The following is a 14,289-nucleotide window of genomic DNA, read 5'->3' as shown; positions in this document are numbered from 1 at the left end:
CGTGGGTTTGCCGTGGGCACCGCCAGCGTGGTGGCCCCGGGGGGCTCTGTGTGGACGTGGCCCGGCGCCGCGTGGACCCTCCTCTGCGTGGGGCCCATGTCCCCCCACGGCTACTCCTGGTAGGTTCGTGCACTTTCTTCGCTATCACGCAGAAGAGGAGCAGCGTCGACCTGCCTGCTTTCCTTCCGATGGTTAAGCTGGCGGCTGGTTGTGTCTCCTCGTAGCAGAACAAATAAATAAATGAAAAAGCTGCATCCAGAGTAAAGCCTGTTGATGGGAGGAGGCTCGTCCAAGTGTGCGTCGCCGGCGGCTGGGAAATGCGTGTGGCCCGCCGACCCGTGGAGTGGTCGCGCGGTTCCGCTTCCATGGCCCTGGGATGCGCGGGTTCGGCCCCCACCCCGGGCGGGGGGCATCTCTGCAGTTGGCAGAGCTGGCAGGGGCTGCGAGTGCTGCACAGGTAGGGTAGGTGCCTGCAGGAGGGAGGGGCCAGAGCCCGGAGTCGCTCTGTGCTGAGATTGGAGGCGATGTGGACAAAAAATGAGAAGACATCACCTGCTCCTGCCCCAGAAGTGAGGACCGCAGACATGCAGAGACTGGCGGCGGCTGGAGGCGCGTCTTCCTCCCCGGCACCGGCACCGGCACCGACTGGCCTGCTAGGTTCCCGCAAGGGGCTCTGGAAGAGGAGGACGCGGTCTTGGACTGGACCCGGATTTCGGGGTTTCGCTTGCTGCCTGGTTTCAGGGGCTCGCTTTGTCCCCTCTGTCAACATCCATTCACTTTCTCGGCTGAAGAGCCTTGGTAGTGATCGCTCAGACTACCTCAGGAACATCCCCTTCCGACACTTTTTAATCTTTTCGGTATTTATCATTTGGACTTTCAAGATGACAAAGTACGACTGGAGGTTTTGGATTTTCCCCAATTACTTTGGCTAATCCGGAAAGCTGTGTCTGAACATGACGCAAATACTCACCTGCGAGAGAAGAAGAGCAGCTCTGCCGCCGCTTTTTTACAGCCTGAAAAGTCCCCAAAGAGCCATTTAACAATGTGCACGTTTCATAGGTACACGTTCTTTATGATGGTCTATTTCTCCCATAAACAGCATTGAATAATGAACTTTCATTGATGTCATTCCTGAGCCCACTGATAGGAACAGAGCTGTGAAATTATGCCTGCCTCTTCAAGTTGACAACATTTAATTCTATAAACTCCAAAACGGTAGAATTCAGTAGAATGGGTGTTAACACCCGTTTTACATTTGCCAACACTTTAATGTCAATTTTCATTAATCCTCACAATCTGCTGCCTAACCCTGAACTCTGAATTTATCATGGATAATATCTAAGATCCAGAAGGAATATCGGGACTCATCTGATCTTACATATATATGTTGCCCTAACTCTGCCTTTCTTGCACACTGTTGCTTGAGACTTCTTTATCTGGTTTCATCTTCTTAGGTTAGCAACCAAAACTAAGCCCTAGGCTGCAGTAATATCCTGATTTTAAAGTACTTAGAAAGTTAGTCTCCATCAGTTGCCTAGCTGTGTGGCACAGTTCATTTACTATGTTTAATTATTGTTTTTTTAAGCTTGTGGCTGCTGCCCCAATATTTTAGTGATTGGACTTCCTTCAGGCCTCATTCTCTCTCTCTTTTTTTTATGGGTTATTTAATCCTATATTTATAAAATGCTCTTCACTGTTTTTTATGGAAATTTAAATAGTAGCAGGCCTAATTCTAATACATATTGTGCCTTTGAGGATCAGCTTCTAATTTTGTGTTCCCTTTCACAACTTCTTCAATTCACTGATGGTTTTTCAGAGCAGTCAGTTATGAGACGGAGAGCACTTTTCATAGTGCAGTAAGAGGCCCTTGTTTTCTTAGACTGTCTTCAGAGGTACTGACTTCTATTTTGACAGTTGCTCAACTCTTTTATGTTAGTTTTGATATTACCAAAGGGAAGACCTGGTTATAGGCTCCGGACCTGCCTCTCCTTCATATAGAAGTGCATTTTGTTGTTGACAACAGATGGTGGCCATATTGATGACGTAGAATAGTTAAGATTTTTATTCTCCATTTCTCAAACATTCTTTGCCAAAATTCATTTGGCAGGGGAAACATTTAACTTGAAGTCTAAAGTAGCGGTATCTCTTGGCATTATCAGCCTATGAAAACGAATGGGATCTATATATTTTTCTAATAAACTCAGTATTTCAGGGCCAATGAGATGATACGCTATTTTCAAATGAATGGATATAATTCCCTAGGACATTCCCCCTCCTCTCACCCCTTTTGGATTTAATGCCATGTGGGTGGAAAGAGGAGGACAGTAATTTCTATTGGAGAAAGTTTAGTGCTAAACATGAAAAACTGGCTACATTATGTACCTTTCCTCCTTATATTTGTACATGAGACCTAACTATATCCCCTTCATTTCCTTAGAAAAGGCCTTTGAGCAAGCAGTTTTTCAGTTTATCTTTAAAATAATTCAGTTCATTTTGTTGTTTTTTCTTCACTCTAGCTTCTCTTACCTTGACCAAGTCCACTCTTCATTCCACTTCTTAGAAAAATAAACAAATGCTTTTTTATGTTTCTTAATCTTGTAAATCATTCTGGGTAATACTTTTTTCTTTGTACTTTCAAATTAGGCAGATCTGTGCATTGTATTTTATCTGACTTGTGCTATTAAGTTGAACATTTCCCTTGTTAATGAAATTCATCTTTTCTTTTACAAAAGTTACATATTTCAGTACATTATCCACACCTACGTAAAGGGATTGGCAGTGTCTCATTGAAGTGTCCTTCAGCATTTCTAAGTTTCACTGTAGTAATGCAGGTAAAATAAAACTTAAACAAATGACCAATCAGATCAACTTTTAAGCAATTCTCTAACTGGATGAGAACATTTTCAGTATATTTAGCATATAATTTTTAAATTTCCTGCAAAGACTTTTCCTGCAGGAATTGTGACATTGCCTGTCCTTAAAGTATTCGAAGAACTTTATCTTAGTGTGTAGTTCACAGCTTGTTATCTTCAAAGTCAAAATGGACATATAACTTGAATGCCAAAAAATAATAACAAATTCAAGACATAAAATTTGTATATTACAGTAATTTTTCAAATTAGTGAAAATCTTAATAATCGTAAATATTTTGTCACCAGTTGACAAATATTCATTCTTATTTTCACCTAGCCTTTAAAATGTTAAAGGCTGATAGTGTTGAAAGCTGTCATAGGGCCAACTAATATAAGAAGTGTACCTATTTTTACACTTCTGTGATTTGAGCAAATTCATATAGCCTAACAAAATGTATGCAAAACATATCCTTCGGCTCTGGCTGGTTTGGCTCAGTGAATAGAACATCAGCCTGTGTACTGAAGGGTCCCAGGTTTGATTCCAGTCACCAGCACTGGGTGTGCAGGAGGCAGCCGATCAATGATTCTCTCTCATGATTGACGTTTCTATCTCTCCCTCTCCCTTCCTCTCTGAAATCAATAAAAATATATATTTAAATATATATATATATGCTTCAAAGATCTTTAATATCCCTATAATGTCATTGTTATGTCTGTCTAAATGGCAATGCAGTAGATTTTAGCCTGTTGCCAATCCAAATGGTAGGACTTTGTAGTCTCAAATGTGGTGCAATCTGTCTTCCTCCGCATCCTGCTTTATCTGCATTTCGTAACCATGTTGAACCTATCCCTCTGACTTAATGTCAGTGTTTACTCTATCTCAGTGTTGTCAGTCCTGTTGGCATTTCAGAAATTCTCATTAATTTTGAAGTAATTTTTATGTGGGAGGTATTTTATATACTTCCTCAAACAACAACTTTAATTCATGAATCAAATCAAATTAAGGCAAGTGCACTTCCTACAGTTTCAACCCCACTATATTGACAAACAGAATGAGGAGGTGACAAAACACTCCTTTATGCCTTGCTGCCCTTCGGGTCTGCCCTTGGATCACCACGCATTTCCGTCTGGAAGGTTGCATCTCCACAGTGATGTCGCATTACAGGAAGGTTTTCCTTCTTTGTTTCTCAGGCCTGGTCCTGGAGACGGGAAGGAGCCTGGACACAGTGACACTTCCCAAAGGCCCTGCAGGACCGCCATGGCTTATGATGACGCCGTGAAGAAAGAAGGTATGACCCCTTAATCTGAGAAGCATTTCAAAGGGTGTGTCCTCTGCAATCCTTGCAGCCCATGGACCTAGAGACCAGGACTGGCCATCACAGCCTGGACTCCCAAGTGATGATCCAGAGCACTGTTAAGCCTCCACGTCATCCCCAGACTGGGCCCATGGAATGAACACCAACACAGGGTTCCAACACAAGAGTCTGGAATGTAGTGTATTGGGGCGATCCCCTGCAGCACTCGTGGTCCTTGCCAGCTCAATGTGCAGGAGCCTGGGGGTAGGAATCACACATTGGACTCCCACAGAGCAGCACAGCACGTGAATCCTTGTTCTTTTCAGCCTTACCTCTGCAAGTCGTTGTCCACCTGCCAAATCACAACTGAGAACCATGTCTGAGAATGCACGTTGGGCCTTTGCATAGCATAGAAGTATTGCTTCTTCAGGTTTGATTCTTGTATTTGCAGCCAGGTCTTCAAGAAATATTCTTGTCTCCTTGGATTTCATGTTCCCGTGGACTTACTGAAACATTATTTTAATTTGGAAATGGAGGGACGGTTGCATTACAGATGTGATTTGGTTGTTACTTACTTGACTTTCTCATTTCCTTTCTTCCCAAATGAACCTGTGCTTCTCAGATTGCTTCGATGGTGATCACAGCTTTGAGGACATAGGACTAGCAGCTGGCAGAAGCCAACGAGAGAAGAAACGTTCTTACAAAGATTTTTTAAGGGAAGAGGAAGAAATCGCTGCTCAGGTCAGGAATTCTTCCAAGAAGAAGTTAAAGGTAAATTCTAAACATTTGAATTAGGAAAGTTTTAAACTATCACATATTGTATTTCCTAATAGTTGGAGAAAGAATTTTCTTTTAAAAGCTTTTAAAAAGAAAAACAAACATCTTTTGTATCTATTTTCATTATTTTCTGTTTTATTTTGTTTCCCAAAGTCAGAAATCATCGAAAAACAAGATTGGTTCCAAGCTACTTTTGCCTCGTCATCTTATTCATGGGTCAATTCTTCCTCTTTAATTCCAGGATAGTGAATTTTACTTCTTGGGGACGGACACGCACAAGAAGAAGAGGAAGCACTCCTCTGATGATTACTACTATGGAGGTAAGGATGGGAAAGGGCAGCAGGTGGGACAAACACATCACTGGTTCTTGGAGTCGGGGTAGGGGAAAGGGATCCAGATGTTGCTGACTCAGTGGCCTATTTAACAGGACAGTGGTTCTTGTTCTGAGTGCCGATAAACCAGTGTGAAGGAGGAGAGAGGTGGAGGGCTGGTATTTTGGAGGATTCAGCATAGAAGAACAGTCTTCATTTGTGATACACCAGGTACCAGGTTCCTTCTCTCCCCAATCACCCACTTATCTTGTGCCCAATGTTATCTAGCATCCCTTTTACCATAAGTCGTCCTGGGCCCTCTGGCCTGCACCTACGGGTTAATTCTCAATCCAGTGGACATCTGCTCACAGACCACCTTTTCTTAGCTGTGTTATGCACATAGCTGACAAGACTAACTCTTTCCTAGAATGGGTCTGTCCTGGACACAGAAACAAACAGTACTCTGTCTCAGTAAACCTGAATTGTAATCTAGTTGACCCTTGAACAACGTGGGGGTTTGGGGCACTGACTCCCGCACAGTTAAAAATCCAGATATAACTTTGACTTCCCAAAAACTTAACTACTAATGGCCTATTATTGACCGGAAGCCTTACCAATAACATAAACAGTCAACACATATTTTGTATCTTATATGTATTACATACTTTACTTTTACAATAAAGTAAGCAAGAGAGAAGACAATGTTATTAAGGAAATCATAAGCAAGAGAAAATACATTTATAGTATTTATTGAAAAAAAGCTGCATATATGTGGACCTGTGCAGTTCACACCATGTTGTTCAAGGGTCACCTGTCCTCATAATCCCACAGCTATAGTCTGTTCTGGGTATGCTCTGTGGTTGCTGGTGAAGACTCAGTGAAGAAAAACAACTGTAGTGGTGAGAACTGTCTCCAGGGTCAGAGGCAGGGTCTACCAGGCCAAGAAGCACATGGGCATCCTCTCTGAATGTTAGGAATCAATTGAAGGACCTCCCCTTAAATCACTCCTGTTGGCTTCTTCCTCGTGTTAGTTGGGTGTTTGGGGGGGCGGGGGGGGGGGAGAGGGGAAACTTGTTGGAAGTTGCTTTGTCACATGGACACTACTTCTCTTGGTTATTTCTAGATATTTCGTCTTTGGAATCGTCACAGAAGAAAAAGAAAAGGTCCAGCCCGCAAGCTGCTGATACAGCTATGGACCTGCTGAAAGCTATCACTTCCCCGCTGGCCGCAGGCTCCAAGTCCTCCAAGAAGACAGGGGAGAAGTCCTCTAGCTCTTCTAGCCACTCGGAGAGTAAAAAGGACCACCACAGGAAGAAAGTCAGTGGAAGCAGTGGGGAGCTGTCCCTGGAGGACGGTGGTTCCCACAAATCCAAAAAAATGAAACCGCTCTTTGTGAATACCGAGACACTGACCCTCCGTGAGCCTGACGGTTTAAAGATGAAGCTCATTCTCTCCCCAAAGGAGAAGGGAAGCAGCTCCGTGGAGGAGGAGTCTTTTCAGTACCCCTCTCAGCAAGGGGCTGCGAAAAAGTCCTCTAAGAAATCAGCTCGGGATGAGCAGGGTGCTTTGCTCCTAGGACACGAGTTACAGAGCTTTCTGAAAACAGCCCGGAAGAAGCACAAGTCATCCTCAGACCCACATTCATCTTCTGGCCCTGAAGGCTGTGGGTCTGATGCCTCCCAGTTCCCAGAATCCCACAGTGCTAATCTGGATCTTCCAGGGCTTGAGCCTATCCTAGTAGAATCAGACTCAACCTCTGGAGGGGAGCTCGAGGCTGGTGAGTTGGTGATAGATGACTCTTACCGGGAAATCAAGAAGAAAAAGAAGTCAAAGAAAAGCAAAAAGAAGAAGGACAAGGAGAAGCATAAGGAGAGACGCCATTCCAAGTCCAAGAGAAGTTCAGGCCTTTCTGCTGCAGTGGTGGGAGAGATCACAATGACTCCTGGCCCTCCTCCCAGCATCCCCTACCCTGGAGCAGCTGCCCCTCCCCCACCACTTCCTGGCCTCCACACTGATGGGCATAGTGAGAAAAAAAAGAAAAAAGAGGAAAAGGATAAAGAGAGAGAAAGAGGAGAAAAGGTAAAACATTTTTTAAGGTGTGGTGGGGTTAAGAGATGAAGCAGGGCCCTGGCTTTATCTGGTTGGAGCATCGTCCCGTGCATAGAAGGGTCACTGGTTCGATACCCGGTTCGGGCGTGTACGGGAGGCAACTAACTGGTCCATGTTTCTTTCTCACAAGGATGTTTCTCTCTGTCTCTCTCTCTCTAAAATCAATTTTTAAAAAACATATCCTCAGGTGAGGATTTAAAGAGAGAGAGAGAGAGAGGCAGGTTTGTCCTTGATAGTAGTAGGTAGATGTGGAAATAAGCAGCCGAGGTGAGCCACTGGGAATGTAGCAAGGTAAATCTCTTGGAATGACACAAAGTATAAAATATTACCAATGGCTGAGTCTGTCTGATACAAAACAGCAATCTTAATTATTCATGGTTTTTCTTAATGGAGTTGTTGTCCCATTGTGTCAAGCATAGGGAGGGTGGTCAGAGAAAGCTTAAAGAAGAAAAAGGATGTCAGTGGAAGGGAACGCATGGAGGCAGAGAGATGTTTAGGAAGTAGCATTGCAAAACTACTGAATTCCAGTCCTGCGTTTCTAGCTGCCTGATATATCTTTCTACCTGATTGGCTTGGGTACTTCACACCCCCAAACCTGCATCTCCTCCTTTATCTCTCTCTGTATTCCCCATTTCCTGCCACTCAACCCAAACTCAAAACTGTGTGCTTACATGCACTGTGTGGGAACTGAACTTGTTTCCTGTACATTCTTACCACCATTCCTCTGCTCATTTTATTCTAAGCCCTTCTTCCCCTTCTCACATGTTGAAGCTGTGCATTCCCTTCAAGACTTAATCAAATGCCACCTCTTCTAAGACATCCCGACCCTCCGGTCAGAATTAACTTCTTGATTGATTTGAGAGAGAGAGAAACATCGATTTGTTGTTCCACTTATTTATCAATTCATTGGTTGTTTCTTGTATGTGCCCTGACTGGGGATTGAACCCACAACCTTAGCATATCGGGACGCTCTAACCAACTGACCGACCCAGCCAGGACCAGAATTAACTTCTGAACTTTCATAACACCTTGCTATCTCTCCCTATTGCACTTACAGCCATCTTTGTACATGTTCCATTTCCCCTTTTAAAGACGATTAGCTTCTTACAGGTGTTTTAACTCGGCAGGGGCTGTTTTAGTCGCCTTAATAGTGCCTTCAATTCCTTTATGTCCTTGGTAAGCATTTTGTGATATGGCAAATGCGTGACTATGTCGATGAAAACATGTATTGAAAAACGCAGGTTGGGAGCAAATGGCAGAGAGTTTTAAATTCCAAAATAAAGGATTTGGCAGTGGGCACTTTGGGGTTATGAGCAGGGTGTAGATATGCTCTAAATCAGCAGTTGCCACCCTTTCGGACCTCACGGACCACCGGTTGGCGAGCGCTTTTAAAGGTTTCCTTAAAACAGTGGTCGCCAAACTTTCGGACCTCACAGATCACCAGTGGTCTGCGGACCACCGGTTGGCAACCACTGCTCAAAATGATAATTTCAGAATAAAATGATAGAGCTGTACCAGGTGGTTTAGACTGAAGAGAGACTTGAGACAGACAACCCAGAAGCTTATTCTAGTCCAAAATCAGTTGTCAAAGCTGATAGAAATAAAATGGGAGACAGGTTCAGGAGCAACTGAAGGGAAAACTGACATCTGGCCACTGGGCTTGGATCTGGGAAGCCAGAAATACAAGTGAGCATAACGATGTCCCTTAAGGTTTTGAACCTGAGTACCTTAGAAAATAAAATTATAATCTTCTCAGTGGTAGGGAGTTATTTGTAATTTCCCCCATGTGGCCAGCAGTTGCTAGTGAAAAAGAATTATAGTCAGGGCAAAAGTCTTATAAATCAGTATTTGATTGTGACTGTCCAAACCTGAAGCAGTCAGACTTTGAATGTAATAATTTATCCAACAAATATTTATGGGACACATACCGTGCTTTTTAAACTTCTGTGAAGCTTTAAACAAATATCCTTTCCTGGGTTTTGTTTCAGTCTAAAAAAGAACTACCTGAAAGTCCACCTAGACAGAAACGTTTCAGGAATCCTGTTCCCTCAGTCTACAGTGAGCAGAGACTGGAGAGCCAGCTGTAGAAATGCTGAAGACCTCTGTCCCCTTTCTCCCTTAGAGTCTATGACCAGGGCTGTCATCAAAGTAGGAAGCAAGGAGACTGGCTGGTTTGGGAGAAGATAAGTTAGGTTTACAGTTAAGATATAAGCATCAAGAGATTCAGCATATCTAAGTGGTTAAGATAGTGAGCTGTGGAGCCAAAGCACTTGGGTTCAAATCCTGGCTCTGCCACTGATAAGCTCTGCGATGTTGTGCAAGCTACACAGCTTCTCCATCTGTAAGCTGGGGGTGATAATAGACCCTAATACAGTGATGGCGAACCTATGACACGCGTGTCAGAGGTGACACGCGAACTCATTTGTTTTGGTTGATTTTTCTTTGTTAAATGGCATTTAAGTATATAAAATAAATATGGAAAATAGAAGTTTTTGTTTTACTATGGTTGCAAATATCAAAAAATTTCTATATGTGACACGGCACCAGAGTTAAGTTAGGGTTTTTCAAAATGCTGACACGCCGAGCTCAAAAGGTTTACCATCACTGCCCTAATAGGACCCATACAGACTGAATGAGATGATGCATGGGGATGTGTTTAGGGCTTCAGTGTGGCAAGGTGCCATAGCAAACTCAAAGGGGCACCATTAGGTATTTTAAATATATTAAATTTTCTAAAGAAACAGCAGTACTTGACATCTGTCAGAAACCTTGTGAATTACTAGCTCAAAGTAATTCACAGTTTCAACATCTTCTCATGTACATGTCTTTTAATAAAGCCATATCGTTTCAAAGCTGGGTTTTCTGTCTGATGGAAAGCAATTACCATGTGAAAAGTAGGCACCGTGAACCAGCAAAGTTTGGGAACTTTGGCTTTGCACAATGCTCAGCACGTTAGTGGACAGTTCATAAATATTAGTTGTTAGAATCATCTCACTAGAATTTCCAGAGAGCAATGGAATTGCGAGACCTAGAATTCAGTAGAATGGTTGAAACTAGGGTTAGAAGTTGGGTGCTCCTGTGCAATGAGTGAAATATGTGAGTGGACGGGAGGGAATAGAGCCCGGAGCGGAATCTTACAGAACACTCACCTGAGAGCACTGGCGAAGGAAGAGGGAGCAGGTGTGTTGGAGGAAAACCAGAGAGGGGTCAGTGTCACGGAAGGGAGGAGACAGGCAGTCTCAGTAGACGGTCTCATGCTGGAGAGGACAAACTGTTACGTGTGGTGGAGAAGAATAGGAGCCAGATGGGCGGAGTTCAAGGGATAGTGAGCAGTGAAGGCAGCAGGGGTGGAACTCTTACTGGAGAATTTTGACTGATACAGAGAAGGGAAATTGGACTATCTCCGTAGTGACAGGAAACACTTTCAGTGTTGAGATCTATTTGGGAAGTGGGTGTTCTTGCTTGCTTGCTTGTATCTTTGTTGTTGAATCTTGCTTTCTAAGAAGGAACAGAGAAATCACATGGTAATATTTTTTTTGAGCACAGCAGTTTTTAATTAAAGGAAAAATTTCATATATACCAAGTAAGAGAAATTCTAAAACAATCAAATTTTAAGATTAAGAAGGTATACATTTTTGGTGTCAAAAACAAGAAACGTTCCTCCCAAACATGACTTTTCTACAAAGCTAATAGCCAGAAAAGTAGAAAAGCATGATCTTACTTTCCTGAATGTATTTCTCTTATTAAGTACAGAAAAGTGATTATATGTTCACTATTTACTGACATACTCAGCTAAACTCACTGGGCAGCCTTGAGCATTCCTTGTGTTACTTATCCATGATTACTCTTTAATATATAACTTCCTCTGGTGTATCTGTTTGCTCATTTGTACTGTTTTCCATTTATTCAGGAAATACAAGTGGCTGATGAAACCATAAAACATTGTTCACTGATTGTAACTAGTGAATAAAAGAGCTCACTGCAAATGTGAGCAGGGTTATTCTCTGCAAGATTCATCACATGGTAGTATCTTAATGACTCCCCTTAAAGATCATCCCATTAGAGTGGAAGTTTTTGTGTGTATATAGGAGGCACAGGACATGGTAACATTTCAAAGTTTTATTGACTCAACAAAGCCTATCCACTATCACTCAAAATAATGTTGCCACTTCAGAGAGGTGCCCTTTAATTATCTGTATGTTTCCAGAATGTCCACATTTTCTCTAAGCAAACTAAGGCTAGCCAGGTGTCCTACTGCCTGGCACACCCAGGCATTGTTGCCAATCTGCTAAGCTAAAGTCTGAGCTCTAATTAGACTTGTGATGGTTCTATATACATTCTCCATTGGTAAGACTGAAGCTGAACAACAGCAGTAAGTGGTGAAAGCTAGTAACTACCATCTATGAGTGCCTGCCATGTGCCAGGCTTTCCTAGGCATTTTACATGCAGAGCAGTCCTGACTGATAGGTACCATTTGGCAGAGGAGAAAGCTGAAAAGACGTGGAGCCAGAATTAACATGGGTTTCTTTAACCCCAAACCTGTACTCTTTCCATTCTACCACATGCCTTTTTAAAACTTTAAGAGATGGCTACCCAGTGCCATAATACCTTTTGACAAAGCTAAAAGTAGGTTGGTTCTAGGTCAGAGGAAATCAATATAGTGTGCTGCTGTCTGAGATTAGTCCTACTAAGACGTACGTAAAGATGTTTTTCAATTAAAGAGGCGGAATATAATGAAATATAATGAGAGCTTGGACTCAGATTCAGCAGACTTAGATTCTTGTTCTGCTACTTTAGCCTTGTCCTCTTAAGATTGTTTCCTCACTTCAAATGAGGTTATTAAGACTAAATTAGGTGATACACGTAACACACTTAGCACAAGGCTCAGCTCAGTAAATAGTTGTTTTATAATTACTGTTGATTTCATCCTGAATTCTTCAAAAGCATAAAATGAAAGCATCTTTTTAAAACTTTTTCAACCACCAATCACGTTAGACTAAACAAGGAAACTATGCTTTTATGGTTTTGTTTTTGTTTTGCTCTGTTTTTTGCTTTTAGGAAGCAAACACTGCACTATCTCACCTATTTGGAAACAGTTAAGAACCAAAATAGGGTCTCTAAGAAGCAAAAGCAGATGTTATAAAGCGAGTTTCCTGCAGCTTCTGGGAGCACTTCAGGGGAGCTGGGGGAAGGAACATCGCCTAGAGATGAATCACGTGACCTCTCTGAGCCTGTTCTTGTGGAATAGCGCTCTGGCACTCAGCTACTGCACCTACAGGGTGTTGTGAGGATTGGATGAGGTAATACAAATGAGTGCACGCTGGCCTTTCATGCACAACTGAGTCTGTCTTACTCGGTACTCATGCATTGTGCCAGGCACTTGCCAGGTGCTGTGGACAAACATGAGCGGGATAGTGTCGGTCTTGGGTGTAGTAAGAGAGGTTGGAAAGTGTTCCGTGTGATGGACCTCAGCAGAGACAGGTGCTGAGGGAGCATGGGGAGAGCCTGGAGGTGTCAGAGAAGGTTTCCTGGGGGAGCTGTCATCTGAGCCGAATCTTGAGGCCAAAGATGAATTAAGGAAGAAGGTAGAGCTGAGTAAGAATTAGTAAATTACAATAGTGATAGCTGTATTTGTAGAGGTTTCACTCTAGTGTTCTCAGCACGACACTAAGATTTTTAATCTATGGTATATCAGTGAATTTTTACAAGAACCCAATGAAGTGTCGATATTATCTCCATTTCACAGAAATAAGCCCAAAAAAGTGATACTACCTGCCCCAGGACACACACCTATTTAGTGGCAGAGTAGGAATTTGAACCCAGGTTTTTCTGATGACAGGATCCATTCTCTTTCCACTATACAGAAAGTATTTAAATTGTAGACAGAGGTGTATTATGAGAGATAGCAGAAGTACAGCGTATATTTTAGGAAGATTTCCATTCAAAATGGTCAAAATAAAAGCTTTGGTGTGAAAACCTTACTTTGCACCCTGTCCTTTAGCCAGATCAGACTTAGGGATCTCAGTCCAGTTCATTCGCAAGAGCATCAGTTGTCATGGTTATGAGTACGGGCTCCAAAGCCAGACTGTCTGAGTTCAGATGCTGGCCCTGCCACTCCATTGATATACGACTATGGATCTCCGTTTCCTCGTGTTTAAAATGGCAGTGATGATGGCACCACCTAGTAAGGTTGTTAAAAGGCTTAATTTCCACAGATGTCTCCTACACTATTCATATTAATGAAGAGATCAGACCCTGTCATCAGCAGAAGAAAGCCAAGTTGTATTTTTAAGATTTTCTAAATTATGTTTTTACTTAACCCTCAGAAAGTTTATCCTTTAAAAGACATTTTTATTTATTTTTTTAAAAATATATTTTATTGATTTTTTTACAGAGAGGAAGGGAGAGGGATAGAGAGTTAGAAACATTGATGAGAGAGAAACATCGATCAGCTGCCTTCTGCACATTCCCTAATGGGTATGTGCCCGCAACCAAGGTACATGCCCTTGACCGGAATCGAACCTGGGACCCTTGAGTCCGCAGGCCGACGCTCCATCCACCGAGCCAAACCGGTTAGGGCTAAGAGACATTTTTAAACTAGAGTCATGAGAAGGCTTGAAGAGTAGTTTTTATCATATTCTCAGAGTCTAAGACCCCAAAGAGTTAATTAAGCAGGACTGTTTTATAAAGAGCATTAAGAAGTTGCTCTTTGAAAGATCTTGACTGTGACAAATGTCATCAAACATTTAAAAGGATGTTCTGGCTGTGAAATTACAACATTGTGAGTCACAGTAAGTGGACTTGTTACAAGTCATTTGCTACAATTAATACTAATGTATCCAAGTTTTCAAAATATTAACATTTTATTAAAGGGCAGTTCATGTTATTCCAGATCCACTGTGGATCACTTGCAATACTTGCATAAGAAAGTCTGACTGGAAATAA

The 14,289-nt window shown here is 42.4% G+C and overlaps 1 protein-coding gene across 5 annotated transcripts in view; it reads left to right on the top strand.

Moving 5' to 3' along the window:
* The window catches only part of HMGXB4 (HMG-box containing 4), a 30,806-nt gene that overhangs the window by 924 nt on the left and 15,593 nt on the right, over positions 1-14,289 (top strand). Inside the window, exons 2-6 of one of the 5 annotated variants that reach the window (XM_006092711.3) lie at positions 4,044-4,141; positions 4,770-4,918; positions 5,166-5,244; positions 5,352-5,466; positions 6,359-7,314. In XM_006092711.3, coding sequence (XP_006092773.1) covers positions 6,427-7,314 — 888 coding nt within the window. In that variant the 5' untranslated portion in view covers positions 4,044-4,141; positions 4,770-4,918; positions 5,166-5,244; positions 5,352-5,466; positions 6,359-6,426. Of the gene's footprint in view, positions 1-4,043; positions 4,142-4,769; positions 4,919-5,077; positions 5,245-5,351; positions 5,467-6,358; positions 7,315-14,289 lie in introns of all 5 variants that reach the window. The other 4 variants (XM_006092710.3, XM_006092712.3, XM_023757229.1 and 1 more) reach the window with 4 other exon arrangements.

This window comes from Myotis lucifugus, unplaced genomic scaffold (genome assembly GCF_000147115.1).
Source record: "Myotis lucifugus unplaced genomic scaffold, Myoluc2.0 scaffold_103, whole genome shotgun sequence".
NCBI classification, from domain to species: Eukaryota; Metazoa; Chordata; class Mammalia; order Chiroptera; family Vespertilionidae; genus Myotis; species Myotis lucifugus.
This window is presented reverse-complemented; position numbering and strand designations above follow the sequence as displayed.